The sequence below is a fragment of the Corapipo altera genome, unplaced genomic scaffold (genome assembly GCF_003945725.1).
Source record: "Corapipo altera isolate COAL_440 unplaced genomic scaffold, ASM394572v1 228, whole genome shotgun sequence".
NCBI classification, from domain to species: domain Eukaryota; kingdom Metazoa; phylum Chordata; class Aves; order Passeriformes; family Pipridae; genus Corapipo; species Corapipo altera.
In genome coordinates, this window is record NW_020885068.1 from 282,926 (window position 1) to 301,326 (window position 18,401).

An 18,401-nucleotide genomic window follows, 5' to 3' on the forward strand; every position below is an offset into this window, starting at 1 on the left:
GAGCTGGGAAGGATCTGGAGAATTCCTGAGGGAGCTGGGGGGGCTCAGCCTGGAGAAAAGAGGGATCAGGGGGGACCTTCTGGCTCTGCAAGTCCCTGACAGGAGGGGGGAGCCGGGGGAAGTCGGGCTCTGCTCCCTGGGAACAAGGGACAGGAGGAGAGGGAACAGCCTCAAGCTGTGCCAGGGGAGGATCAGGTTGGATACTGGGGAAATTCCTTCCTGGAAAGGGTGTTCAGGCCTTGGCAGGGGCTGCCCAGGGAGCTTTGGAGTCCCCAGCCCTGGAGGTGCCCAAGGAAGGCCTGGCCCTGGCACTCAGTGCTCTGGGCTGGGGGACAAGGTGGTGTTGGTCAAAGGTTGGTTGGACTTGATGACCCTGGAGGGCTTTTCCAACCTCAGGGTTGTTTACCTGTCTGACTCGCCTGATGTTTCAAAGTGATATTGTCCCCTCCAAGCTCTTGCCTTCAGTCCAAAGAACCCGGCTCTGTTACCTCAGAGATTGTGTTTTTAACGTCGCAAAGCGCCTGACGGTGGGTAATTACAAAAAATTATCTGAATAATTCTAATACTTCATCGACTCCGTTACAAATGACAACCAGCAATTAAACCCATTACTGCCTTTCATCCAACTAACCAGAAAAAACCCACTTAACTATTGACCTGGGCGTAGCTAAAACTCGTAATAAGCACCCGTTCTGTTTGCTCCAACAATGGTTCTCCATCCCTGACAACTTCTGTTTGGTTTTAATAGGGAAGAAGTGCCGAAATTTTCTCTAGGAGGCTCCCGAGGGATGCAGATGGCAGATCTTCTCCTGTCAGACAGTGGAAAAAGGGGATTTTGGGTGGCTGGAATGGATGAATCAAACATGTGACAGGTGCCAACGGTGGGGACTTGGGGGAAAAGACACCCGAGCAGAGGTTGGGTGAACTTTTCTACCAGCAGATGGTACAAGTGCAAAGTTCTGCACCTTTTACACAGAGGAGAGACTGACCTGGATGAATGGGAAGCAAAAAACATGGAAAAATTGTGGATGGCCCATGCCTGGAAGTGTCCAAGGCCAGGAAGGGGTTTGGAGCAACCTGGGATAGTGGAAAGTGTCAGGACGTTGGAACTGGATGATCTTTAAGCTCCCTTCCAACCCAAACCATTCCATGATTCTGTTCTACTCCCAAACACCTAGTTCCACAAAAAACTTGGAATAATTCTGCCTGGGAAGGGGATGAAACAATAATTTAGGAGCCAGGCAAAGGAGAGGGAGCAAAATACCAACTCTAGATTTGGTATTAAAGTTAAGACAGGAACTAGCAAAGTAGAGATTCCAAGCAATTAATCCACTTCTATGAATTTTTAACGACCGTTTGCTTTCAGTTCAGGTGAATGACTGTGATGCAGGTCCAGCCTGATTTTCTGAGTGAGCTCAAGGCCCATTCCCACTCAAATCATTTACACTGTGTGCATCAAGAGGGATGACTTGCTTTCTCAAAGAGGGACAAACTGCAGTTTGGAGAGTTTTGGAGAACCAAATCTGACACTTCCCCATATTTTCTCCCTCCTTGTTGTCTTTAGTGTTTTCTCGAAGGTCTCCAGTTTTCCTTTGTATGAGGAACAATTACATCTGCTGTCCCTTGAAGGAATTCCTGGCTCAGGGCTAAAAATTATCAACTTGGAGACCCCAAAACCAAGGAACAAACAATTTTTAGGGGGTCTGCACTTATTTAGCAATATTATTTCACCTTATGGAGTGTCTAAAGCTTTAATTATTTCTCTTTTAGCTTTGAAAACACTCTCACACTGTCACTGCAGAGATAATGAGCTTGCCAAGAGCCACCAGAAATTATTAAAGCCACAAAGAACCTGTTCATCGTCCCATTTTCCACTGCCTTCTCTCTGGCCTTTTCATCCTGCCAGAAATCAGCCAGGGCTGATTATAAACCTCAAATAAAACCTGAAATAAAACCTCCATGAACAAATCAGGTTTGTGTTCTGAGGTGTCATCCCATAACTTGGCATCCCAGGTACCACCACTCCATCATTTGGAAGTATTCCTGCAAGGATTGGTTCTTAAGTCACAACAAAGATTGGAAGAAAGGAATGCTGTGATCTTGTGTGATTTTATCACATCTGTTTTAGCATTTTACAGCCAAAAAACACAACTGGAAACCAACTTATCTGAAGGCAGAGATGGAACTGAGGCGATGGCTTTGCCTGGTTCTGCTGGGCCTTGATTAATAACAGTGGGAATTTATAACCTTCAGTTTTTCCACCTATTCCAAGTCTGCACAGAATTTATGACTGTTGAACTCAACACTTCACCCACAAGAGCTCCATCCCCAGGATTTCCACATCCAGAGCAATTCCAAGCTTAGGTGTTCATGAATTATGACTTGGAAAAGCTTGGAAGTTACCAGAGGAAAGGAGCTATGGAAATGCTTCTGGGTGGTATCCCACAATTCCTGCTCATCTGTCTGTTACTCGAGATGCCTGGCACCCAAAATAACCAAATTAAAAGCTACTTTATTTCCTTCAAAGTTTATTTGTGGCCATTCTGCCAATATCTAAAAGTCAGCAGGATTTAAAATTAAATTCCCCAGGAATATCCCACCAAAAAGTTCTTTTGTGTGACCCAAAACCCGGGTTTTTCCACGGGCTCACATCTCCCAGGGTGGTGCCAGGACTTTAATTTTGCCACGTGCCTTTGGGGCAGCAAAAAAAAACCACTCCTGGGAATGGTTGTAGAGACACATCAGATGTGGCTGAACCAAATAATCTGGTCTAGAAAATAGGAATAAATGAGGGTCTTGCACTGTAATATCCATGAATTCAGCAGAATGGAAAAATGCAGGTTTAAACCCATTATTTTTAGCTCAGCTCAGGCAACTGAAAAGAGAGTAATTAAAAAGCTGAAACAAATATTTCAGATTGTCATAAATGAAAATTAAATACTTCTAAAATCTCCTTTATTTTTTTTTTCCTTCCCCTTTCAGTCTCCCTGGAGGAGACTGGAATTTCCCTCTGTGCTCTGAGGTAAAAAGCCACAGTTTCCCCCAAATTCCAACGTTTTAAACTGTCCACAAGGTTTTAAAGAGCTTTGCAAAAACCCAGGGAGGATTATCCAGCTCAAACATGAAGCCAGGAGATCCAACAGGAGGAGTCCAACACCGAGGGAACTCCGGAAAAATTTGTTCCCAGAAAACCCTTTGGATAAACAGCATGAATTGATGTAAAATACACTAATGATAAAAAAAATTAAAACTCTTTCCTTTCATCCTCATGCTCCTGTGATGAGGGGAGGTGTGGGGTCCAAAAAGGTCCTCTCAGTTTTGGGCTTTAGATCTTTGCTTTTACCAGCAAATCCCAAAAACAGGAATCACCTTTTTTTTGTTCTCATCGAGCACCAGCTCTCCTGCCTTCAATCAAAAACTCACAAAGCTTGATAAAAGCAACCACAGGCACTGGATGAAACCTTTTAGGGTAATGACACCATAGCACAGATTTAAATCACAAAAGTCATCCTTGGATTCCCTCTATTCAGGGAAAACCCTCAGCAAAGTATTTTCTGTGCGGTTTCCACAGACAGATCACAAATTTAGAATTTGTCAGGGTTTGGGTGGGTTTTTTTTCACCACGAAAGTGAAAGATGCTTTTCTGGTTCTGCTCTGTGAATTCTTTACAGATTTTTCCTTTTTTTTTAGCAACAGCAGAGTAATATTTGCTATATTTGAAAGGAAAGGCGAGGGTATCAAAGCAAGTTTTAGGTGCCATGGAAGTTCATTCCCCACCGGAAAGGCACCAGCTCCAGGATCTCACCTCGTGATTGAGGGGATTTATGGTGCCTGATAACCCATTGTGGCACTTGGGGACATGGTTTGTGGTGGCCTTGGCAGTGTTGGGGGAATGGTTGGACTCAATGATCTAAGGGGGTTTTTCCAGCCTTAATGATTGTGGGATTAAATGCGGATCTCTGTGTGTAATTGCAGCTTCTGACTCAGACCTTTGTATTCAAGATGGTTAAATGGAATAAATTAATCAATTCTTCCCTACCAGTTTTGCTAAACTCTCCTCTGGCCCCATGATCAGCCCTGAATTAGCCAGGCAGGGGGACAATGGGATTGTTTTAGGTCCCTTCCGACCGAACTATCCCAAGACACGGTTCAGGCCGTGTGATGGAGCAGTCAAGGGATAAATCAATCCCTGAAAACTCCAGTGGCATCATAATTCCTTCTTAATAAGGACAAATAAAGAAAATAAGAACAACACCAGTGTTCAGCAATATGGGGAACCTTGATCCTGCTCCATGAGAACAGGAGGAAGACGCTGGAATTAAACTTGAGCAGCTCAACAGGTTTCCCAGAGAAGCTGTGGCTGCCTCATCCCTGGAAGTGTCCAAGGCCAGCTTGGAGCAACTTGGGCTAGTGGAAGGTGTCCCTGCCCATGGAAAGGTCCTTTTCAACTCAAACCATCCTGTGATTCTGTAATTCCAGGAAGGAACGAGCCCACACTACTTTGTTGGCTCAATGAACACGATCCAGGTTAGAAGTAATTCATGGAATCGCATTAACGCCGTTTCCAGCTACTCAGCCCGAGCTCTTGCAAATGTCAAAATTCCTCTGTTCCTTCAGCTCGTGTTTCATCCAGAGGGAAGGAGGAGCTGCAGACATGTGAAATTTCTGACAGGCTGTTGATTTTCCCCTTCAGATGAAGCATGTTTGAAAACTCCCAACCTGACTGATCTGCTGAAGCGCGTTCCCTGACAGACAATATAAAATCAATGCATCGCAGATTAAGATGACGAGGAGGAGGAGGTGGGGTGGGTTTTTTTTTTTTTGGGATGTAAGGGATTTTGTTGGGGTGGGGGGGGGGGGGGGGGACGGGGGGGGGGGGGGGGGGGGGGGAGAAGGGGATCACTTTATTTCCTGTCATGGAAAATGAACAGCCCCACATTAAGGTTTTTATAAACTGTCATCTCTAATCAGACGCACGCGGGAGGACTGTCAGCTCTCATAAAGCATCGGGGTGGGGAGGGAGGGGGAAAGAAAAAAAAGAAGCACGAAACGTGAAGCTGCTCCCCATCCCTTCTCCTACTTCTGCAGTGGCCTCACTCACAAGGAAAACCTTTCCCTTGGCAGTGTCACAACAACAAGGTTCTGCTGAAAAACGTGTCTTTAGAATTCAGCGACGGCGGCGGTTCCGTGAGGGGCCCGTCAGGGAGAAAAGGGTCGGGATTCGCCCGTGAGGAACATCCATCCCTGCCAGGAACATCCATCCCTGCCAGTGACAGTACGAGGCACTTGTCAACCAAATGCCTTCTAAACACTCATTAAACCAAGGGGAGGGAAAGAATTCTGTAGGTGGGTGTGGAATTGCTCCCTTGAGATTCTGGGTTCTGGTCAGTTGAAGGGAAAACGGCGGCGAGTGGATGGAAAGGATGGAAAGTTGAGTGGAGCAGTTGCCATGCTCAGGGAGGAGGAGTAATGCGGCCAAAATAAAGGTGGGAGTTTCTAGAGGAAGGTTCTGCTACTGGAAGGTGTCCCTGCCCATGGCAGGGGTTTGGAAAGGGATGATCTTTAAGGTCCCTTCCAGCCCAAACCATTCTGGGATTCTGTAATAATAGGAAGCATCAGGTGACTACTGGGAACGTAAGGAGAAGCAGGATTTGAGATCCCTCTGTGCTAGAACCTGGGGAGGCTTCACCTCAAGTCCTGGGGGCAGTTTTGGGCTCATCACAAGACATGGAGGGGCTGGAGCGTGTGCAGGGAAGGGAAGGGAGCTGGGAAGAGTCTGGAGAACTCCTGAGAGAGCTGGGGGAGCTCAGCCTGGAGAAAAGGAGGCTCAGGGGGGACCTTCTGGCTCTGCAAGTCCCTGACAGGAGGGGGGAGCTGGGGAGAGGTCGGGCTCTGCTCCCAGGGAACAAGGGACAGGAGGAGAGGGAATGGCCTCAAGCTGTGCCAGGGGTGGGTCAGATTGTACATCAGGAGGAATTTCCTCATGGAAGGGGTGTTCAGGCCTTGGTAGAGGTTGCCCAGGGAGGTGGTGGAGCTCCCACACCTGAAGGTGCCCAAGGAAGGCCTGGCTGTGGCACTCAGTGCTCTGGGCTGAGGGACAAGGTGGGCATCGGGCACAGGGTGGGCTCAAAGACCCTGGAGGTCTTTTCCAACCTAAAAGATTCAACAATTCCATGATCTCCTGATCTGGCCCTCACCTGTCCCACCACATCACAGAACTAGCAGACAGGCACCATCTCCCTGCCCTGGGGCCTCCCCTCCAAGGGAAGACCAACCCTACCTTGCAGGAGCTAGATTTAGATTAACTAAGTGATATTTCCCCCCTTTAAAGATTTAGATTAACTAAGTGATATTTCCCCCCTTTAAAGATAAATCTGAATGTAAGACTTCACGAAATCTGGAGGCTTCTATTTTTAAGGAGTCACTGCATTTAAAAGTTTGCAAACGACGTTTCCTGTGCACAAAACCAGCACGTCAGATATTTTCTTTTCCTGAACCCCTGACCCTCTGCTCATTACTCAAACTCAAACTTGCAGCAGTCAATATTACAAGTTCCCTCTCCCGGCTTGAGTCAGTTTTATTGATTTCTCTAAAATCAAGTATTTTGGGTTTGATTCAAAAAGCTGAAGGCATCAGCTCTCATTATTTAGCACTATTTGTGCCGTAGGAGGCTTTGACATTTTCCACCTCCTTCAATAATAATGTGGAACCCTTAGACTGATAAAATACCACATATTTTTCTTAACCTATTTGGTGCCATTTAACACAGTCTAAATGTAACTCACAAACTAATTTTGCCACTCCTTTTGCTTCCCAAGTAACACACCCCATATGGTTAAATATGAATTCTGTGGCGTGCAACTACAAGATATTGTAGTTAAAATAAAATTAGCTGTTTATTATTCTAGCTACAGAGATATACTAATAAAAGGGGTTTTTAGTGAGGTTATACACAGAGTTTTATATCATTTAAGAGTCATGTGGTTTTGGAACCTGCTCAGCTGCAGCAGCAGCTGATGCTCCAAGACTTTGATGTCCCAACTTTGCTCTTTCCTCCCCAAGATTTCCAAAAGCAGCAGAGGGTTTAGATTCTACCCACAGCACCTTTCATCTCGACACAACCCGAAATAAATAGAATTATTCCCATAAAACAGCCAATGTTTGTGCACCTGGGTGTGTGCACGTGTTCTGCACGTTGGCCACCTCCTTCCCAAGGACAGGGAATCCCTGGAATCTGCAACTGGACCTTCAGCAGCTCAGGGCTGATTGCCACCAGTTGCTGACATCTCAACAGGCAGCAAAAGTCAATCACCTTCCTCCTTGATTAGTCCCCAAATAATTGATTATATTTATTAAAAGAGCAACCACTCTTTTTTTTTTTTTTTTGGAATTAACACAACTGGAAGGAACAGGCAATTCCAAAATGAAAAGCCTCCTGCTTTCAATAAAGGAGACTTGTAGCAATGGATAAAAGCATTCCATTTTAAATTAAAATGTCAAATTATTACCTTGTCTTTTCCCTCCACTGCCATCAATCCAAAATCCAAGCAGCAGCAAACCGGAGCGTTAAACTTTGCATCCCAAACAACACCAGCAGAGGCAAAGCAGGGATTTGGCTTTTCTTTCTTTTTTTTCTTTTTTTTTTCTTTCCCCCCCCTACCCCAACACACCAACTCTTTGTTTTCCCCTTGCTCTCCAGGCTCTGAAATCCACGGCGGTGATTTGGACATCGCCAAAAGGGAGATTCCCCCAAAAACAGCCCCGTGAAGAGGGAGAGGCTGCCGAGCCAATTCAGCTCCTCCATCCTCCTTCCCAAGGTCACAATCTCGCCCAGATTTTTCCAAATCATCCTCCAAGCCCTTTTAATTGCTGTTTGATCTTAATGAGGTGTGGCTGATGGTAATAAATGGAAGCCCTGGCGGCCTCGATATCCAACATCCAAACCACGTTCCGCTGAGTTCTCATCGCCCTCCATCCCCCCCCCCCAAGACTGCAGACATCTGTTCTTCAATTGTCTGGTAATAAACACACTCTACAAAGCATATGTAAAAGGATTATTACCCTCAGGAGCCAAGTGCCTTTCAAATGCCAGCTGAAACAAATAAACATTAAAGATAAAACAGAGAGAGAGAGAGAGAGGGAAGGGAAAAAAAAATCCCCCCCAAACAAATGTCACACCAGACATCGCTCAGGCTGCTCCAGATTCCAGGATTTGGTCCTGCAGGATTCCTTCCTCCAGCAGGAGATGTTATTCCTCAGACCAGCAACACCAGTGGTTTCCCAAGCCAAGGAAACGCTGGTTAACAGCAAAGGATGAACTGGACTCCAATTTTGGTAACTTTTATACTTCAACACCTCCCACGAAAAGTAATTAAGGGAAATCAGACATGTATCCTGCTCCAATATGGAATTTTCCATTAGGAAAATCTATTTCCCAGGAATCACCTCCCCCTTGTCTTTCAGAAATTCACTCTTTGTTTCTGTTTCTTATGTGTGTGGAGCGTCATTAAATCCTGGTAATTAATCTGGGCCTTGGTGGGTCTCAGTTGTCCTGGTGGAAATCAGGGGACCCACGTCCCAAAAAGTCACTTCCCACCTCCGGTTTGCTGCTCTAAGTGAATTCCAAGGGAAGGGAAGCTTTGAAAACCATTTGTGAGTATTTCCCTTTACGCTCCCCGTGACTGTAAATTCTAATTTCTCTAAACAAACGTTGGTCATGGGGGGATAAGGGCGTGAATTTACAGCCCCCCCACCAAAATCCTGTTGAACTTGTGTCTTCAAAAGGATCTGGAGCTGAGCTTGTAAATAAAAAAAAAGGATCAAAAAAAGGCTTTTTAAGCAGCAAATTTACCCCCTTTGCTTGTGCCCCTCTGATGTGATGGACAGTGACACTTCTCATATCAGGAGGACAAGAGAGGGAAACTCAGACTGATGGATATGCATGTTCTGATTACAACTCTCCACATTTTGGGGCTGAATTCTCTTTTAAAAGCCAGGCTTTAAATCATCCCACTGGGGGCCTGGTTTCCCAGAAATCCAGTTTGCTCAGTACTTCCAGGAGCACTGAGCTTCCTAAGAAAAATCAGTCTACATGGTAACAGATTTAAGGGAACTTGGTAAAAATAAGGACAAAAACCCCACTTCTGAATAAAATATTGATAATTTTGAATTCAAAGCAGACTCATCTGAAGCAGGTACAGGGGACAGGGATGAAAGATGACCCCAGCAGCAAATGGCAAATAAAACAAGTGAAAACTTCACACCTTTGCAAGAATTCCCTCCAGGAAGAGTTGAGAATTCAGACAGGAACGTTCAGGAAAGGGCCAAGCAAAGATTTAACCAACGAGGGATGCACAGGTAGGACGAGGATTCTAATATTCCAAGTGCTGGGAATTATTGCACCATCGAAATATTTTAGCCAGAGTTGAGGAGCCAAAGCTGAGGAGCCAAAATCAAATCTAAGACAACAAGGACTCAGCACTCACTGTGTCAGTGCTTAAAATTGGTAAAATCACATTAAAACAGTTCCCACAGCCCTCACCCCAACCCCAAATCCCCCCCATCCTGCAGGGGGAAAAGGCCAGGCTGGGTCACGGCCTGTTTTCCTTCTCCTCCTGCGGCTGCCGATGGAAGACTCGGCGCAGGGAAGTGAGGATGCTGCAATTAATTTTTTAGGAGGCAAAGTATTCCTCCTGCCCATCTTGCAGGCTTGGTAATGAAGAGTGAAGTGTTTGTGAGAGGTGTTATTTTAAAGCAGAGCACTCAGGTTTGAGGAGAAAAAAAAGGGGGGAAATGAAGCGGGAAGGCAAAGGGAAAGAATCTAAATCAATGGGAAATATCTCATCAATAAAACTAAGAGCATCACCCCCCTCTGTGCTTGAAAGGCACCTGTAAATTCATTTAAAAAACCCTGAGAAATTGAAGAAATATCAATGGAAGAGCATCTCAACCGTCGCCCACCTTTTTCCACAATAAAATGGCTGAAAACTATAAATTATACTGCAGCAAATTTCATTTTTAGGGCTTTTCTTTAGTTGGGAAGAGACAGAGGTTGAAATGAAATTCGCTTGGGGAATTCTCCATTTCGTTTATGGACAGTCAGCAATAAATAGAGAGTACCATGGACACAACCCTTTTTCCAAGGAAAGCCCTTAAAGACTATACCCAATTTTAGTGCTTTTATCAAGATTATTCCAATATTTAGTGTCACGAAATCAGAAATCTAGATCTGGAGGAGTTTATGGATTCTCCATCTGTACTTTTTAAGTGCTGAGAAGTCACAAATACCTTTAAAAACCATCTTTTTGAGGGCTGAGAACCGAGGTTAGTCGGACGTTCCTTCCTCTGGGGGATAAGACTGAATTATTTTTTATTGCTATTTTATTATGGGAGACAATCCCCTGTTTGTTCAGTGGCTCGTGACAGCGAGTAATAAAAGCAGAGCCAAGGAGGGGAAATGCTCTAAAGCTGCTGGTACTGAGTGGGAAAGGACATCCCTGATGATGAAGGAAAACCCTGGCAGGGAAAAGCAGAGGTGGGAGATCAACACGAACCGAGGCAAACATCGTAGTGTTTAATTCCAACAAAACCAACCCCAGGGACTGTTTGACTGCAAAGCAAAAAAAGAGCAAAACTCAAGCAACCAGGGGAGAACGACGCGGTGAGAAAAGGCTCATTAAAGACCTACTCTGTTTAAGGTTCCAGCTGTGAGGATTTTGGGAATCACCCGGGGATCAGGCATTGATTTGCCAGATCACACTTGTTTTATCAAAGCCTGAACTCGCCTTGCAGTTCATCAGAGCATCCTCTGAGTTTTTTTAAGAAGCACAAAGGCCAGGAGGAGACAAACAACTCGTGGCGGGTTGCAAATAAATTCTACCTCGTCAGTAATAAACGACACTGGGAAGTGAAACGGGCTCAGCCAGGCAGGGAATCCCACCTGGCATCAGAGTTCACTTCAAAAAAGGTTTAAAAACATTGCCAAGAAGCTGAATTAATGATGATTTTTTTTAACATCTGCACACCAACAACTCCAGAGCGGGGCCGCTGCTCCGGGACGCGGCTCAGAAGCGGCACCATCCCCGCAGAGAAGGTTAATTCCAGGAGGTTAATCCTACTTAATTCTAATGATTTGCACCTGTAGGAGCATGTGGAAAACCTGAATTTTACCTGAGGAGGGGATGAAAGATGACGGTGATGTTCCTGGCTCCTGGTTTGCAGACAAACTTGGATCCGCCACCTTCAATTAAGTTATCATCCGGTCCTCCTGGAAAATAACATCAAACAAAGTTGGCTAACAGATCTCAGCAGCCCGTGGTTTTTAGATAGCAAGTGATAATTAAACGCTTAGCAAGTGATAATTAAACATGAATTAGAGGCTTCTTTTCTGATGAAAGATCAGTAATTAACGTGAAGACACGCTCCCCTGTACCCCCCTCTTGCTCACAGCAAGCACTGCTGAAGCAGTGGGGACAATACAGGTGGGGTTGAGATGTTTTTAGACATTATTTCTACTTCCCAAAATTAGTGGAAGTACTGCAGGAAGACCACGAAGTCCAGGTCCTGCATCTTGTGCAATAAAACCCCCAATGTCTGGTCTACATGGCTCAGATGTGTTTTGAAGCCCACAGGGCTTGGAAAGGGTTTGAAGAGCAGCACTTCCCTGAATCTTGCTGCTTTCAGGTCCTGCACATCTGTGGATTCCACAATTCCACCTGGAAGATGCTTGGTTTTGATTGCCAGTGACGTGGCATTTTAACTCATTAATTATATTTAATATTTCCAGGTCTCTCAGGGTTCATTTCCTGCACTGAATTTGGGATTCTCGAGCAGGAGACACAATTCCCTGAGTTCCACCTGGGTACAAACAGGGTCCCAGCTACAGGAAAAACCCATTTGTGAGTTTGGCAGCTCCTTTGCAGTAAAACACAACTCAAGACAATGTTATTTGTGCACCACAGCCCCACAGAGGAGGATTTGCAGTGGCAGGAAAACATCAACCTGTGTATCACTGCAGCCAAACCAAAGGTACTTCCAGAGGCAGCTCTCAAAGGATGTTAAATTTGGATATTGAAAGAGAAAAGACGGTGGGGAGGGAAATAACAACTTCCTGAAACCTTTGAATGTCCTGAGAGCAACAAAATCCACTTGTAACACCATTGCAGAAGAAAACATTTTTAGGACAATGGGCCAGATGCTTCACCGTGAAATGGTTTGGGTGGGAAGGGACCTTAAAGATCATCCAGTTCCATCTCCCTGCCATGGGCAGGGACACCTTCCACTAGCCCAGGGTGCTCCAAGCCCTGTCCATCCTGGTCTTGGACTCTTCCAAGGATCCAGGGGCAGCCACGGCTTCTCTGGGAAACCTGAGCCAGGACCTCCCCACCCTCCCAGACAGCAATTCCTTCCCAATATCCAGCCAAACCAAGTCTGAAGCCATTCCCTGTGTCCTGTCCCTCCAGGCCTTGTCCCCAGTCCCTCTCCAGCTCTCCTGGAGCCCCTTTAGGCCCTGCAAGGGGCTCTCAGCTCTCCCTGGAGCCTTCTCTTCTCCAGGGGAACATTCCCAGCTCTCCCAGCCTGGCTCCAGAGCAGAGGGGTTCCAGCCCTGGGAGCAGCTCCAGGGCCTCCTCTGGACTCTCTCCAGCAGCTCCACATCCTTCAAGAATGTTGTTCCCAGGGCTGGAGGCAGCTCTGCAGGGGGATCATCATCATGTGCTGCCACCGTCCCACAAACGACCCCATCAACTGTGGGGTTTGGGCAAAAAAACCTCAAAGAACCCCAGAAAACGAACTCGGGTAAAGTTTGTATATCCCAAAGATTACGAAGCCCTTCCCGTTCTTCACATGAACTCTTCCTCAGGGATTGATAATAATAAATACAGGAGCTCATCACATTATTGGGGTAGGTTTAGAGGTGCAGGGAAATGACAAAGTCCTTGAAAATCAAAGCTCCATGAGCAGGTTATGGAAGTTTTTGACCCTGACGTGTGTCTGCCTTGAAACAAGAAGTCTCCAAACTGGAAAGGGTGAGAGGGGAAGAAAGTGCCTCCAACCTTCTTTCCAAAGGGAAGTTTATCTGCCTTAGGACATTACCCACAAAAAAATAAGCTCTTTGATGACTTGGATTTATTGGATTTATTTGCCCCTCCTGTAGCAACCTCACAGCAAAACCCAAGGACTGAGCAGGTCACAGCACCAGCTCCTCCATATCCCAAAAGGTCCCTCCAGGTCAGGAGTGTTTCTTACAGGAATTCCCATCCCAGGAGTGTTTTCTACAAGAATTCCCATTCCAGCAGTGGATTTAAGATGCTGTTTTGGTGAGGTTTGCTACTGAGCTCCCTGTGGAGTGAGAAATCCAGGGAAATTCGGGATATCTGCAGTCACAGCATTTCCACAGCTGACTCAGCCCCTCCAGCGCAGTGCTGGGATGTGGAAGCCTCCTGGTAAATCCTCCACCAACACAAGGAAATCAGGAAGCACAGAGCAGCTGAAGGCAGAGTTAATTCAGCTTTACTGACTGTATTTAGAAAGAGGAAGCTCTTAAAAAAAAAAAAAGCCAGGAATTTCCTGAATTGAACTCACACGATGTGACAGCTTAAAAAAAGAAAAAAAATAAACAAGAGGTGTGAGTTCAAGGAAAAGAAAATTATTCATTTCCCCTGTTAATGTCAGATCCTGCAATTTCCAGCGGGGTCTCTGTGTCTTTACAGACTTATTGGAGGATTCATCTGAGCACAAGCTGCTGAGGCATGAAAGGAGGAAATGCAGGCTGGAATTAAGGCAGGGCTGTGATTCTTGTTACACCAAGTCACCCTGCACCAATTGATATTATTGACTGGGCCCTCCATGTTTTATTCGTCCGCAGCCAGGAATGAAACAATCCACCTGATCCACTCGGCCCCGCTCTGAGGGACTGGAGTAGAACAGAACACTGGAACAGGGAGGGAAAAAAGGTGATTTTACATCTTCCTGGCTCTGGGTTTTCAATTAATCGCCACAGAGGTTCTGCGGGAGGTTGGGAGGCACGAGGAAAAGCGGTTTTGTTTTTCAGTCTTTTAAAATATTGAAGGGTTTTGCCTTGAAAAACATGTTGAGATGTAAATCTTGTTCCTGGTGATGCCTCATACAGACCAACCAATCCTGAGGATTCCAGCAGGCTCCACTGCTCCTCTCACCTTCTCCTCTCTCCATGTTGGAGCTTTGTCGTGGCTGACACTGGAGAAAAGCCCCAGGTGGAGCAGGAGAGAGGACACGATCCCTCTGTCTGTATATTTGGGAGCAAATTCCCCCTGGGGACTCTCCCACAAGGTCTGAAATGTCTGTTTAAATGAAGCAGCCAACGGGACTGGATTCATCCACCAAAGGCAATTCCCTGTGCTGGAGAACCACAAGGAGTGTCCATAAAAATAAACGAGGGATATCCCTTTTTCCTTCTTGAGTCTATCAAGGGTATCTCACATGGGGAGGGGAACCATCATTCCTCCAAACAATCCAAGATCAGGCAGCTCTGCAGGAAACAGGGAGTAGAGAATCATGGAATGGTTTGGGTTGGAAGGGACCTTAAAGCTCATCTTGTTCCACCTCCTGCCATGGGCAGGGACACCTTCCACAGCCCAGGTTGCAGATGAAGGAAGGACATGAACCTGCTGGAGTGAGACCAGAAAAAAACATGGAGATACTCCAAGGGCTGGATTCCCTCTGCTCTGGTGCCAGGCTGGGAGAGCTGGGAATGTTCACCTGGAGAAGGGAAGGCTCCAGGGAGAGCCGAGAGCCCTTTGCAGGGCCTAAAGAGGTTCCAGGAGAGCTGGAGAGGGACTGGAGACAAGGCCTGGAGGGACAGGACACAGGGAATGGCTTCCCAGTGGCAGAGGGAAGGGTTAGGTGGGATATTGGGAAGGAATTGCTGTCTGGGAGGGTGGGGAGGGGCTGGAATGGATTTTGCAGAGAAGCTGTGGCTGCCCCTGGATCCCTGGAAGTGTCCAAGGCCAGGCTGGAGCAACCTGGGATAGTGGAAGGTGCTGGGGTTGGAACAACATGATCTTTCATGTCCTTTCCAACCCAAAACTTCCCATAATTCCACAAAAAATGGAAATAATGCCTTTTTTTTTTTCCCCTCCTTATGATTCCCAGAGCTGCAGTCTGCAGAACCTCTCCAAGAAGAGCTGAACTTGCAAATCCACACGAGCAGACTCGGAGAGAAGAAAACTGTCCACCTCATCAGAGATAAGGAGCTGTAAATCCTCATTCCCAGAGAGCCCTGAGGATTTCCAAGTGTGTGGAAGTGCCCAATATTATTGCCATGACACCTCTGACTACAGGACCAGACATCCCTGCTCACTGATCCACAACTTCCCACCACATTCCACACTCCAGGCACCATCTGGACCATCGCTCCGGTGATGTCACAATGCAAGAAATCCTTCACTGGGTTGAAGGATTTGGTTGTTGCTTTGTTGTTTTTTTTTAAAATTATATAAGTCAAGAAAGTCTAATTCCACATTTATTAGCACCAGAAAAATAACCCAAACTTTCACAGCTCTCTCAGCAAGTGTTTTTTGTTGTAGCAGTTTCTTTCTCAGGAGCAGAGTTGGCTGATTTAAATCTGCTCAGTAATAAATCATGGGGGGGGGGGAAAAAAAAAAAAAAAAAATAAAAGAGAAAGAAAAATAAGGATAACTTGGCAACAAAGGGATATTTGTCACAGAGTTAATGATGCCCTCATGCTGTGCCAGCAATGGGCTGTGCCCACCTGAATGCCACTGCACGTGGGTGTCTGAGACAGGGCCATTAGTGACACAGCTCAACGTCTCCGAAATGGAGCCTGAAATGTCAGGCTGCAAAATGGGAGGGAATTAGATGAGCAACAAAGCTGGAATTTTCTGCAGGCATTTAAAGTTTGAGCAAACATTAGGAGTGCTCTGAGTTTTCCATCTTGCTCGCAATGTTAAAATTTCAATATGGACATGCCACGTTTGCAGAGAATGTCAAAGAAGCCCGGAATGGTTTGGGTTGGAAGGTACGTGAAAAATCATCTAATTTCACCCAGTGCCATGGGCAGGGACACCTTCCACTGTCCCAGGTTGCTCCAAGCCCCATGTGGCCTGGCCTTGGACACTTCCAGGGATCCAGGGGCAGCCACAGATACTCTGGAAAACCTGGGACAGGGCCTCCCCACCCTCCCAGACAGCAATTCCTTCCCAATATCCCACCTAACCCTCTGCCCTCTGTCAGTGGGAAGCCATTCCCTGTGTCCTGTCCCTCCAGGCCTTGTCCCCAGTCCATCTCCAGCTCTCCTGGAGCCCCTTTAGGCCCTGCAAGGGGCTCTCAGCTCTCCCTGGAGCCTTCTCTTCTCCAGGGGAACATTCCCAGCTCTCCCAGCCTGGCTCCATAAACCACCCCCGACACAAACAGTCCTGTTTCTCACTGCACTGACCCCCAGTAGGGATTCAACACATCAGCACACACTTCTAAACTCTCTTCCTCAGAAACCAAACACCTCTTAAATTCCTCTGTTGCATGTCCTGAACCCTCACACTTCACTGCATTTACAGAATCCCAGAATGGCTTGGGTTGGATCGGACCTTAAAGCCCACCCAGTGCCACCCCCTACCATGGGCAGGGACACCTTCCACTAGCCCAGGGTGCTCAGAGCTCCATCCAAGCTGGCCTTGGACACATCCAGGGGTGGGACATCATTTTCCCAATTGTCCTGGGGTAGCTGCTTTAGCAGAGCTCACGGGGTGTGCAATCCATGCTTTAATTAAGGGCTCCCCACCCGGGTGTCCTGATACTTGCTGCCCTACACTGCCAGAACTCAGCAGGGAAGAAGGAAGGCACAGAGAAGGATCTGCTCCTCTTCTAGAGGCACCTAGTGGATTATCTGAGGCAGATTCTTCTCTGTATTCCCATCTAATAAGGATGTTCCTTGTGCTCTTCACCCACAAACTGGCAGTGACTGACCTGCCCTCTGACACGGCTCCTGTTCCCTCTCCAACTGGAATGAGGGAGCTCAGATGCACCAGATGAAGAAACCCACCTGTTATCAAGACAGACAGGAATAAGCTCCAGCCAGCACTTGATTACCTCCTTGCTGGAGGGGAGAAGCAGTTCAGCAAAGGTTTCTGACAGAGGAAAGACTGTGTTTCTTGTTCGCTTCTCTTAATCACCCCCCGGTCTCTTTTTATTCATCACAACTGGGAATTTATAAGATCAGACCAGCAGGAGTAAGGGAGTGATGGTTGAAAACACACAGGCACCCGCCTTTTCCCAAAATCAGCAGAGATCAGGGAGATGATGGAACTGCAAAAGCCCCCAGATCGATGGGAATTAGGTGGTTAAACACTTGTAAAACACCGGCTGTCAGACCCGGGGCGAGGGCTCCGCACAGGCAGGAAAGGAGCAGGGAGATGATTAACTGTCTCCAAGGGCATCAGTCTGTTCCCAGCTCCCAAGGTGTCCATCACCTGTCACCAGCACTGAACTCAGCACGGGAGACACCAACACTGGTACAGGCAAGGACAGCAACACCCCAAATCCACAGGGATTCTGGGTTTGGATTGCTTCGGTCAGTTTGGAAAGACTTTTCTTCTTTACCAGAGAAGTAGGGTGGGAATTAAGACAAAAAGGATGTGAAGTGGGGGAAAAACCAAGGAATTTGATCCTGGAGGTTATAAAGTTCAGCACATTTAATTTCAAAAGTGTCTCTTTAAGTCATAAAGGTTCAGCCACTCTCCCAAAAGCAGCGTTTGGGGTGATGGATCCCAACGTGGGGTGCAGAGAAGGTTCCAACCTTCACTGGAAAACCACAAATGTTGTGCAGAAACAAAGGCAGATCTCCTGGCTGGTTCCCTTTTCGCCTGATGGAGCAGTGGGGTTGTTGTGGTGAGGGGCTGGGAGAGGGCAGGGAAGTCCAGAGCTTCCAAAATAAACCCAACCCCTGTTGGCTTTGACTTTGGGACTGTGCCAGTCACCACAATGACCTAAAAATCCAAGTTGAGGTCACAGGATCACAGGATGGTTTGGGACCTTAAAAATCCACCTAATTCCACCCCATGCCATGGGCAGGGACACCTCCCACTATCCCAGGTTGCTCCAAGCCCCGTCCAACCTGGCCTTGGACACTTGCAGGGATGAAATCAAGCCAATTCAAGTCTGATGGCTGGACCTTCACAAATCTCTTACAGGTATAAAACTGGGAAAGGAGGAGTGGAAAGGGATTGGGAAAAGATGCTCTGAGGGCTGGAGCCCCTGTATTCTGGAGCCAGGCTGGGAGAGCTGGGAATGTTCACCTGGAGAAGAGAAGGCTCCAGGGAGAGCTGAGAGTCCCTTGCAGGGCCTAAAGGGGCTCCAGGAGAGCTGGAGAGGGACTGGGACAAGGCCTGGAGGGACAGGACACAGGGAAT

The 18,401-nt window shown here is 46.9% G+C and overlaps 1 protein-coding gene across 1 annotated transcript in view; it reads right to left on the bottom strand.

The window, feature by feature from the left end:
- Positions 1–18,401, bottom strand: part of EXOC4 (exocyst complex component 4) — a 203,863-nt gene that overhangs the window by 130,261 nt on the left and 55,201 nt on the right. The window contains exon 3 of the mRNA XM_027669176.1: positions 11,170–11,266. Within this exon, the coding sequence (XP_027524977.1) occupies positions 11,170–11,266 (97 nt within the window). The remainder of the gene's footprint in view (positions 1–11,169; positions 11,267–18,401) is intronic.